The 12,590-nt window shown below is 42.8% G+C and overlaps 1 protein-coding gene across 14 annotated transcripts in view; it reads right to left on the reverse strand.

The window, feature by feature from the left end:
- The window catches only part of myo18ab (myosin XVIIIA b), a 162,198-nt gene that overhangs the window by 67,099 nt on the left and 82,509 nt on the right, over positions 1-12,590 (reverse strand). For all 14 annotated transcript variants that reach the window (XM_072456319.1, XM_072456302.1, XM_072456288.1 and 11 more), the window contains 2 exons: positions 10,202-10,267; positions 3,742-3,870 (listed from right to left, as the gene is read on the reverse strand). In XM_072456319.1, the coding sequence (XP_072312420.1) occupies positions 3,742-3,870; positions 10,202-10,267 (195 nt within the window). The remainder of the gene's footprint in view (positions 1-3,741; positions 3,871-10,201; positions 10,268-12,590) is intronic.

Below are 12,590 nucleotides of genomic sequence, written 5' to 3' on the forward strand. Positions count from 1 at the left end.
ACGCCATGTTCTGTTCATGAGCCCCGCCCTCACGCCATGTTCTGTTCATGAGCCCCGCCCCCCACGTCATTTTCTGTTCATGAGCCCCGCCCTCACGCCATGTTCTGTTCATGAGCCCCGCCCTCACGCCATGTTCTGTTCATGAGCCCCGCCCCCCACGTCATTTTCTGTTCATGAGCCCCGCCCTCACGCCATGTTCTGTTCATGAGCCCCGCCCCCACGCCATGTTCTGTTCATACGCCCCGCCCTCACGCCATGTTCTGTTCATAAGCCCCGCCCCCACGCCATGTTCTGTTCATAAGCCCCACCCCCACGCCATGTTCTGTTCATAAGCCCCGCCCCCACGCCATGTTCTGTTCATAAGCCCCACCCCCACGCCATTTTCTGTTCATAAGCCCATATAAATATGTATGGGATAGACTCTTTCCTCCTGGCGCAGAGGGAAAGGTTAGGGTCGAGTCAACATTAGCGTTTCCTCGGTGACGGACGCCCAGCGCACGGACACTTCCCGACACAAATCAAAGAGGCGGCGTTCAGAGGCGGAGAGACATTAGGCTAAACCGCCGGGACGTGGAGGGCCATTTACACACTACGATCGGGACCAAGTGCTCTCAGCGCTCATGAGCACAACCACAGCACCAAACTATCAAGAGGATGAAACCACCAAGAGGATGAAACCATCAAGAGCAAGGCTTTCTGCAGCGTAATGGGACACGGCGGTTTGTCAGCGGACGGGTTGGGAGACAGGGTTGGGAGACAGGGTATGCTCAGGTTAGAGCGATACCGTGCAGAGCTCTAAATCTTGACCATGAAGCCTAATCTAGAGAAAGGTCAGAATAATTCACGGAACAGACTCAACGAGATCATCATCAAAACAGAAGCGTCAGAGTCTCGTGTCTTTGTCCATCGAGACCGAGCAGCACTTTTGTTTATCGTCTCTCTCTCGCACACTATTATCTCTCCTTCTCTTTCTTCCTCTCCTCTCTCCCTCGCTCGTCTCTCTCTCGCACACTTCTTGAGTTTTCCCCGAGCAGACAAAGACGGCGAGCGATTCATTGATTCCGAGCGGTTGCGATGCAGCGGCGCTTCTCTCGCTCCAGCGCCTGAAATATGAAGCACGTCGAGTTTGTTTCACGTCAAGACGACTTTGAGCCAACGACGTTAATGAAGAAGTCGGTTCAGGGGCAAGTCGAGCGCTTGAGACTGGAGTCTCCACGGCGATGGTGTTAGTCTGACGGGAATGTTACACCGCGTGGCATTAAACGCATCCGGCAACAACGGCGAGAGCTATAGTTGCAACGCCGTGTAATACGAGTCATAACGTGATAATAACAAGAATACAGTCGTGTAATAGAGACCACAAAGTCAAGTCTAAACTCTTCACGTGGCATTTGGGGAGCGAGTCGTTTGTTAAGCTGCTCCCACAGCTTGGAACGCGCTACAAACTGGACTGAAACTTTGCGCGCTCGTTTCTCGTTTTGTGTTTTTGTCTTTTATAACGCAAAAAACCCTCAAACAATTAGCAAATCCCGTCAGTACCGTATTTCCCGGACTATAAGTCGCACCCTTTTTTCAGAGTTTTGGCCGAGGTGCAAATTATGCTTATATTTATACTTATATACTCATACTCCTGACCGACTTTTATGTGATATTATTTGTTATTTTCACTCTTGCAACCACATTTCATTCTCCAGTGCGACTTATATATGTTTTTTTCTTCTCTGTTATGCATTTTTTGGCTGGTGCGACTTATAGTCCAGAAAATACAGTAAATCCGTTCTTTTATGCTGCACTTGTGTTTTAAGCTGGTTGAATATAAATACATTGATCGAGACGAAGGCGTTGTACAATTTCAAGCATTTTTTGTTCGCGCCACGCTCGCCCCGGGGCAGCCTGGCGCTAGAGTCTGCGCCTCGAGCCGTGCGGTGTCACACTCATTTACTCACATACGTGTTCATATGTTCAAACACAGGCGGCTGAAGGGTCCTAAAACCTGAAAAGGACCTAATCCAGGACCCCCTCTGTAATAAAGCCTTCACATTAACGCGGGATTGCGGCGCCGCTCGTCTGACTTTTGACGAGCGCGTTTCGTCGCCGCTCAAGGTCTCGCTCTGAACCTCATCTCCGCAGGTAAACACGCCGCTCGAGAGACCCCCGCGCGGGATCGGTTTGGCCGCGCGGCGAGCAAATACCAGCTGCTAATGGGTTTTTGCACATTGTAGACACATAGAAAAAAGAGAGTGTACGGGATTCGTCTTCAACGCGAGTGCTTTTTATTCGAGTATCAAAGAGTCGAGCGAAGGGCAAAATGAATGGCGTCGTTAGGCTCTGGTGTAATTGAGTTGGGTTGAAAATGGTCTCCACCTCACGGGGCGCGGCAGCGGGAGAAAGGGCCATTTTAAAGCTCTGCGTTTGGCCCGTGGGGAACGAGGAGCCCGGGGGGACATTCATCAAAGAACCAGAGGAACGAGAGGAAAGGAAGGCAGGGAAGGCACGGGGAGAGAGAGAGAGTGACGGATGAAAGGGAGGACACGGGGGAGCGAGGAGGGGGAGTGACAAGGGGGAGTGAGGAGGGGGAGCGAGGAGGGCGAGCGAGGAGGGGGAGCTCCCATGTCTTAATGCTTAGATGTTGGGGCACTACCTCTTAACGCTTAGATGTTGGGGCACCACCTCTTAATGCTTAGATGTTGGGGCACTACCTCTTAATGCTTAGATGTTGGGGCACCACCTCTTAATGCTTAGATGTTGGGGCACCACCGCTTAATGCTTAGATGTTGGGGCACTACCTCTTAATGCTTAGATGTTGGGGCACCACCTCTTAATGCTTAGATGTTGGGGCACCACCTCTTAATGCTTAGATGTTGGGGCACCACCTCTTAATGCTTAGATGTTGGGGCACCACCTCTTAATGCTTAGATGTTGGGGCACCACCTCTTAACGCTTAGATGTTGGGGCACCACCTCTTAATGCTTAGATGTTGGGGCACCACCTCTTAATGCTTAGATGTTGGGGCACTACCTCTTAATGCTTAGATGTTGGGGCACCACCTCTTAATGCTTAGATGTTGGGGCACCACCTCTTAATGCTTAGATGTTGGGGCACCACCTCTTAATGCTTAGATGTTGGGGCACTACCTCTTAATGCTTAGATGTTGGGGCACCACCTCTTAATGCTTAGATGTTGGGGCACCACCTCTTAATGCTTAGATGTTGGGGCACCACCTCTTAATGCTTAGATGTTGGGGCACCACCTCTTAATGCTTAGATGTTGGGGCACTACCTCTTAATGCTTAGATGTTGGGGCACCACCTCTTAATGCTTAGATGTTGGGGCACCACCTCTTAACGCTTAGATGTTGGGGCACCACCTCTTAATGCTTAGATGTTGGGGCACCACCTCTTAACGCTTAGATGGCGCCCCTTTCAGGTGGTCTTCAGAACCTCGGGTCACGTGGCTTTATTGTCATTGTGGTTGAACTGTGTTAGTGACATTATTCATTGTTGGTGTGTTTTGTTTCTAAAGTGCTCACGCGCTGCTGTCGCCATCACAAATAATGAAATAAAAGGTTCTTAAAAGAATGCGTTTGCTCTAAATAATAACGAGCTATAACTGGACACGTGAAACTGGAGAAAAGTGCATCGCTACAAACGACAGACACTGAGCAGAAAGAACTCTCACAGCCCCAGGGCTTCGGCGAGGACCATTCATCTGCATGAGTGCTGTGTGTCGCACCACTCTTTACCTTCCTCTTCTTGAACGCCTGTCGGGCCAGATACCCTCGACACGCCGCCTGGAACAGAGAGATGTTTGTGCGAGTCTGGACGTCCCTCTGCTCCTCAAGCCTGGACAGAGTACCCGCTCGGAAGAACACCTGCAGAACAAGGACACGCGTCATCTCCTGCTTCTGGGCGCCGTCATGCACAGAGACAATTAACGCATGGATTAATTGGCCCCTCCTCCGCCCTCCAGTGTGTACGTTTGCACCAATGAGAAGAGCTTAGTCTGTTGTTGTTTTAAATCCATGACTTGTCCTACTCTAAAAACACCTGTGTTTGTGAAGGAGACGAAACACAAGCTTCACTTTGTCCAATTTACCTCCTCATCAAGATGCAGAGTCTTTGTTTCATTTATTCATGTGTGAGAACTTCTGCATATTTATTTTCCCTGGTCGACTTGTGTGAACAGTGATGCACCAGAGGATCTGTGAGCGCTGCAAATTACACACATTTAAACGGTTTGAAAACAAGAACGCCCAGGTTTAACTTTATATTTACTGAGATAATAAACTGATCTTTCTCACGGAATCAACCCAAACGCCCCATAAAAAGTTGCTGAAGGAACTCCTTCTGGACCTGCTCCATCCGCCGCTCGCTCCAAATGGGACGGCAGCTGTGACCTTGCTTTTTGTAAGAGCGGACGGTCGATCGATATCTCAGCGCGGTCCTTTCGCCTAACGAGGACACGGCCCCGGAGCCTCAGGGCCCGACGAGGAGACGGCGTGAGGGCGGCGTGAAGGCGGCGTGAAGGGAGCGTGAAGGGAGCGTGAAGGCGGCGTGAAGGGAGCGTGAAGGGAGCGTGAAGGGAGCGTGAAGGGAGCGTGATGGGAGCGTGAAGGTGGCGTGCCCGTGCGTAATGGGAGTGCGGCGGTGTTGGTGCGTTTCCAGGTTTTTATGGACGTGTCTGCGAGAGGCGCTTCTATCTCGAATGACAAACGAGCGGCGAGGACGGGGCCGTTCACGCCCTGAATGAGAATGAGCCCGTGCAGACGCATTTATCACGGGCGAGTTTGAGCGACGGACGCTTCGCTCACGCTCGTCCTGGCTTCATCCCAGATTGAACCCCATTTGTCCCGGAAGCAGTCCTAGTTTGGTCCTAGTTTATTTGTTGGACAGGGACAGTGGACAGGGACAGTGGATAGGGAGAGTGGACAGGGACAGTGGACAGGAGTAAACATAAGTGTAAAATGTGGTGGAATTGTCTGTTGTCCCGGTGATACAACGTAATAAAAACAGTTCAACAAGAACACATCCGAGGTAATAGTTTGGTCCTAGTTTGGTCATGATTTGATGACTTGGTCCTGTTAAGCCCTTATGTAGACCTGGTTTGAACCTCTTTTAGTCCGGCTTTAGTCCTGGTTTAAACCTGGTTTAGACCTGGTTTAGTCCTGGTTTAGACCTGGTTTAGTCCTGGTTTAGTCCTGGTTTAGACCTGGTTTAGTCCTGGTTTAGTCCTGGTTTAGTCCTGGTTTAGACCTGGTTTAGTCCTGGTTTAGTCCTGGTTTAGACCTGGTTTAGTCCTGGTTTAGACCTGGTTTAGTCCTGGTTTAGACCTGGTTTAGTCCTGGTTTAGTCCTGGTTTAGTCCTGGTTTAGACCTGGTTTAGTCCTGGTTTAGTCCTGGTTTAGACCTGGTTTAGTCCAGGTTTAGTCCTGGTTTAGTCCTGGTTTAGTCCTGGTTTAAACCTGGTGTAAACCTGGTTTAGTCTTGGTTTAGTCCTGGTTTAGTCCTGGTTTAGACCTGGTTTGGACCTGGTTTAGACCTGGTTTAGTCCTGGTTTAGTCCTGGTTTAGTCCTGGTTTAAACCTGGTTTAGTCCTGGTTTAGTCCTGGTTTAGTCCTGATTTAAACCTGGTTTAGTCCTGTTGTAGCCCCAGTTTACAAAGTAGTTTAACATAAATATAAAACTGTTATGTGCATTTTAGTTTATTTAAAATGTAAATGATGTTGAAAACTTAAATTCATATTAGTTATTAATGCTGCTTTTAAGAATCCACAAATGCTTTTGTTTGTGGTGAATAATGTTCTGTAAACGGTTCAAGGCTGAGCGCTCAGCGAGCAGCCGCAGCGCTCAGCGAGCAGCCGCGGCGCTCAGCGAGCAGCGCTCAGCGAGCAGCCGCTAACAATGTGTCATTTCATGTGTTATTTCATGTACCATTTCAATTGTACTTTATAATTAACTACTACTACTACTTACTACTACTACTACTACTGCTACTACTACTACTACTACTACTACTACTACTACTACTACTACTACTGCTAGTTACTACTACTACTACTACTACTAGTTACTACTACTACTACTACTACTACTACTACTACTACTACTACTACTACTACTGCTAGTTACTACTACTACTACTACTACTAGTTACTACTACTACTACTACTACTACTACTACTACTACTACTACTACTACTACTACTACTAGTTACTACGACTACTACTACTACTAGTTACTACGACTACTACTACTACTAGTTACTACTACTACTACTACTAGTTACTACTACTACTACTTACTACTACTACTGCTACTACTACTACTACTACTACTACTACTACTACTACTACTACTACTACTACTACTACTACTACTACTACTACTAGTTACTACTGCTACTAGTTACTACTACTACTACTACTTACTACTACTAGTTACTACTACTACTAGTTACTACTACTACACCGGACCTAAACCAGGACTAAACCGGACCAGATTAAAATGTCTTGTTCCTCGTAGGTTTCTTGTGGTCTCTTCTTCATCGGCCTGTTCTCTGAAAGTGCTCCAGTTTGTCTCCTCACTGACTTTAACCAGGGCTAAACTGTGGGCCCCCGGGAGCGTCCCGGGAACTGTGGGCCCCTGGGAACCATTTGTCAGAGCAGAGGAGAGGGAGAGAAGCAGGAGGAGACACAGAGGACACATTCATACATCATCACAGTGTCTCCACTCGCAGAGGCCAAATCTACACCACAGAGTCCTCCTGATCGGACGCAACACCGGCTTTAGAACTAAACCAGACCTAAAGAGAGACAAATGTTCAAACTCCGACTCGAGAGCAACGTTCTATTTAAATATTACTCAAGCAGAACAAAAAGTGTGCTTTAAATAGAAAAGAAAAGCAGTCGCAAGAGTAGATTTTGTGAGAGTTGTGAGAAAAGAGCGCGTTTGTCGTAAGAATAGTGCGTGTTTGTCGTGTGAAAAGCGTGTTTGTTGTGTGAAAAGCGCGCGTTTGTCGTGTGAAAAGCGTGTGTTTGTCGTGTGAAAAGCGTGCGTTTGTCGTGTGAAAAGCGCGCGTTTGTCGTGTGAAAAGCGTGTGTTTGTCGTGTGAAAAGCGTGTGTTTGTCGTGTGAAAAGCGTGTGTTTGTCGTGTGAAAAGCGTGTGTTTGTCGTGTGAAAAGCGTGTGTTTGTCGTGTGAAAAGCGTGCGTTTGTCGTGTGAAAAGCGTGCGTTTGTCGTGTGAAAAGCGCGCGTTTGTCGTGTGAAAAGCGTGTGTTTGTCGTGTGAAAAGCGTGTGGTTGTCGTGTGAAAAGCGTGTGTTTGTCGTGTGAAAAGCGCGCGTTTGTCGTGTGAAAAGCGCGCGTTTGTCGTGTGAAAAGTGTGTGTTTGTCGTGTGAAAAGCGTGTGTTTGTCGTGTGAAAAGTGTGTGTTTGTCGTGTGAAAAGCGTGTGTTTGTCGTGTGAAAAGCGTGTTTGTCGTGTGAAAAGCGTGTTTGTCGTGTGAAAAGCGTGTTTGTCGTGTGAAAAGCGTGTTTGTCGTGTGAAAAGCGTGTTTGTCGTGTGAAAAGCGTGAGTTTGTCGTGTGAAAAGCGTGTGTTTGTCGTGTGAAAAGCGTGCGTTTGTCGTGTGAAAAGTGTGTGTTTGTCGTGTGAAAAGCGCGTGTTTGTCGTGTGAAAAGCGCGTGTTTGTCGTGTGAAAAGCGTGTGTTTGTCGTGTGAAAAGCGCGTGTTTGTCGTGTGAAAAGCGTGCGTTTGTCGTGTGAAAAGCGCGTGTTTGTCGTGTGAAAAGCGTGTGTTTGTCGTGTGAAAAGCGTGTGTTTGTCGTGTGAAAAGCGTGTGTTTGTCGTGTGAAAAGCGCGTGTTTGTCGTGTGAAAAGCGTGTGTTTGTCGTGTGAAAAGCGCGTGTTTGTCGTGTGAAAAGCGCGCGTTTGTCGTGTGAAAAGCGCGCGTTTGTCGTGTGAAAAGCGCGCGTTTGTCGTGTGAAAAGCGCGCGTTTGTCGTGTGAAAAGCGTGCGTTTGTCGTGTGAAAAGTGTGCGTTTGTCGTGTGAAAAGCGTGCGTTTGTCGTGTGAAAAGCGTGTGTTTGTCGTGTGAAAAGCGTGTGTTTGTCGTGTGAAAAGCGTGTGTTTGTCGTGTGAAAAGCGTGTGTTTGTCGTGTGAAAAGCGTGTGTTTGTCGTGTGAAAAGCGTGCGTTTGTCGTGTGAAAAGCGTGCGTTTGTCGTGTGAAAAGCGTGCGTTTGTCGTGTGAAAAGCGTGTGTTTGTCGTGTGAAAAGCGTGCGTTTGTCGTGTGAAAAGTGTGTGTTTGTCGTGTGAAAAGCGTGTGTTTGTCGTGTGAAAAGCGTGCGTTTGTCGTGTGAAAAGCGTGCGTTTGTCGTGTGAAAAGCGTGTGTTTGTCGTGTGAAAAGCGTGTTTGTCGTGTGAAAAGTGTGTGTTTGTCGTGTGAAAAGCGTGTGTTTGTCGTGTGAAAAGTGTGTGTTTGTCGTGTGAAAAGCGTGTGTTTGTCGTGTGAAAAGTGTGTGTTTGTCGTGTGAAAAGCGTGTGTTTGTCGTGTGAAAAGTGTGTGTTTGTCGTGTGAAAAGCGTGTGTTTGTCGTGTGAAAAGCGCGCGTTTGTCGTGTGAAAAGTGTGTGTTTGTCGTGTGAAAAGCGTGTGTTTGTCGTGTGAAAAGCGTGTTTGTCGTGTGAAAAGCGTGTTTGTCGTGTGAAAAGCGTGTTTGTCGTGTGAAAAGCGTGTTTGTCGTGTGAAAAGCGTGTTTGTCGTGTGAAAAGCGTGTTTGTCGTGTGAAAAGCGCGTTTGTCGTGTGAAAAGCGTGCGTTTGTCGTGTGAAAAGCGTGTGTTTGTCGTGTGAAAAGCGTGTGTTTGTCGTGTGAAAAGTGTGTGTTTGTCGTGTGAAAAGCGTGCGTTTGTCGTGTGAAAAGTGTGTGTTTGTCGTGTGAAAAGCGTGTGTTTGTCGTGTGAAAAGTGTGTGTTTGTCGTGTGAAAAGTGTGTGTTTGTCGTGTGAAAAGCGTGTGTTTGTCGTGTGAAAAGCGTGTTTGTTGTGTGAAAAGCGCACGTTTGTCGTGTGAAAAGCGTGCGTTTGTCGTGTGAAAAGCGTGCGTTTGTCGTGTGAAAAGCGTGCGTTTGTCGTGTGAAAAGCGTGTGTTTGTCGTGTGAAAAGCGTGTTTGTCGTGTGAAAAGCGTGTTTGTCGTGTGAAAAGCGTGTTTGTCGTGTGAAAAGCGCACGTTTGTCGTGTGAAAAGCGTGTGTTTGTCGTGTGAAAAGCGTGTGTTTGTCGTGTGAAAAGCGTGTGTTTGTCGTGTGAAAAGCGTGCGTTTGTCGTGTGAAAAGCGTGCGTTTGTCGTGTGAAAAGCGTGTGTTTGTCGTGTGAAAAGCGTGTGTTTGTCGTGTGAAAAGTGTGTGTTTGTCGTGTGAAAAGCGTGTGTTTGTCGTGTGAAAAGCGTGTGTTTGTCGTGTGAAAAGTGTGTGTTTGTCGTGTGAAAAGCGTGTGTTTGTCGTGTGAAAAGCGTGTTTGTTGTGTGAAAAGCGCACGTTTGTCTTGAGAAAACACGACCTTCACGATGCGTTTGTTGTGTGACCCATGACCGGAGCGCGGGCGTGGCCGGAGCGCGGGCGTGGCCGGAGCGCGGGCGTGGCCGGAGCGCGGGCGTGGCCGGAGCGCGGGCGTGGCCGGAGCGCGGGCGTGTTCGCTGGAGGACGCTGGAGGTCTTTGGCAAACATAACGTGCTATAACTAGATGATGTGCAATGGCTGAAGCCAGTGCGAGTGTCTGCATTCTTGCGTAAAAGTACTACATGTGTGTAGTAAAGACTTCATTCTTGTTCGGCTCGAGCCACGGTGCCGCGCCCCCAGGGGCAAGAATGCAGACACTCGCACTGGCTTCAGCTGAAAATACTTTATTCTTTAGAATCTTCTTTAGACTTTAATCTTAAAGTCTCTTTAGCTCCAGCACTAGTTTGTTTAAGCTGAAGTTGTGTAGTGTTGTGTAGTGAGTTATAGAGTTGTATTGTGTAGTGAGTTATAGAGTTGTGTTGTGTTGTGTAGTGAGTTATAGAGTTGTGTTGTGTTGTGTAGTGAGTTATAGAGTTGTGTTGTGTTGTGTAGTGAGTTATAGAGTTGTGTTGTGTTGTGTAGTGAGCTATAGAGTTGTGTTGTGTAGTGAGTTATAGAGTTGTGTAGTGAGTTATATATTGAAAGTGTGACTCACTCGACTCAGGCCCATGTGGAACGAGCTCTTCTCCAGCTCCAGAGCCTCCAGCAGCTCCTGCACAGCCTGCAACACACACACATATAAATGTACAAATATACACATATACATGTACAAATATATACATATACATGTTCAAATATACACATATACATGTACAAATATATACATATACATGTTCAAATATACACATATACATGAACAAATATACACATAAACATGTACAAATATACACATATACATGTTCAAATATACACATATACATGTACAAATAAAAGATAAGATAAGATATTCCTTTATTGTCCCACATGGGTATACACATATACATGTACAAATATATACATATACATGTTCAAATATATACATATACATGTACAAATATATACATATACATGTTCAAATATATACATATACATGTACAAATATACACATATACATGTACAAATATATACATATACATGTACAAATATATACATATACATGTACAAATATATACATATACATGTACAAATATACATGTACAAATATATACATATATACATGTACAAATATATACATATACATGTACAAATATACATATATACATGTACAAATATATACATATACATGTACAAATATATACATATACAAGTACAAATATACACATATACATGTACAAATATACACATATACATGTACAAATATATACATATACATGTACAAATATACACATATACATATACAAATATACATATATACATGTACAAATATATACATATACATGTACAAATATATACATATACATGTACAAATATACACATATACATGTACAAATATACATATATACATGTACAAATATATACATATACATGTACAAATATACACAAATACATGTACAAATATACATATATACATGTACAAATATATACATATACATGTACAAATATACACATAAACATGTACAAATATATACATATACATGTACAAATATACACATAAACATGTACAAATATACACATATACATGTACAAATATATACATATACAAATATATACATATACATGTACAAATATACACATATACATGTACAAATATACACATATACATGTACAAATATACACATATACATGTACAAATATATACATATACATGTTCAAATATATACATATACATGTACAAATATATACATATACATGTTCAAATATATACATATACATGTACAAATATACACATATACATGTACAAATATATACATATACATGTACAAATATATACATATACATGTACAAATATATACATATACATGTACAAATATACATGTACAAATATACATATATACATGTACAAATATATACATATACATGTACAAATATACATATATACATGTACAAATATATACATATACATGTACAAATATATACATATACATGTACAAATATACACATATACATGTACAAATATACACATATACATGTACAAATATATACATATACATGTACAAATATACACATATACATGTACAAATATACATATATACATGTACAAATATATACATATACATGTACAAATATACACAAATACATGTACAAATATACATATATACATGTACAAATATATACATATACATGTACAAATATATACATATACATGTACAAATATACACATAAACATGTACAAATATACACATATACATGTACAAATATACACATATACATGTACAAATATACACATATACATGTACAAATATATACATATACATATACATGTACAAATATATACATATACATGTACAAATATATACTTATACATGTTCAAATATATACATATACATATACAAATATATACATGTACATGTACAAATATATACATATACATGTACAAATATACATATATACATGTACAAATATATACATATATATGTACAAATATACACATATAAATGTACAAATATACACATATACATGTAAAAATATACACATATACATGTTCAAATATATACATATACATGTACAAATATATACATGTAGAAATATATACTTATACATGTACAAATATACACATATACATGTAAAAATATACACATATACATGTACAAATATACACATATACATGTAAAAATATACACATATAAATGTTCAAATATATACATATACATGTAAAAATATACACATATACATGTACAAATATATACATATACAAATATATACATATACATGTACAAATATATACATATACATGTACAAATATATACATATACATGTTCAAATATATACATATACATGTTCAAATATATACATGCACATGTACAAATATATACATGTACAAATATATACATATACATGTACAAATATATACTTATACATGTTCAAATATATACATATACATGTACAAATATATACATATACATGTA

The sequence above is a fragment of the Eucyclogobius newberryi genome, unplaced genomic scaffold (assembly GCF_026437365.1).
Source record: "Eucyclogobius newberryi isolate DKJ021-1_F unplaced genomic scaffold, fEucNew1.0.hap1 SCAF_10, whole genome shotgun sequence".
In the NCBI taxonomy this organism is placed as follows: Eukaryota; Metazoa; Chordata; class Actinopteri; order Gobiiformes; family Gobiidae; genus Eucyclogobius; species Eucyclogobius newberryi.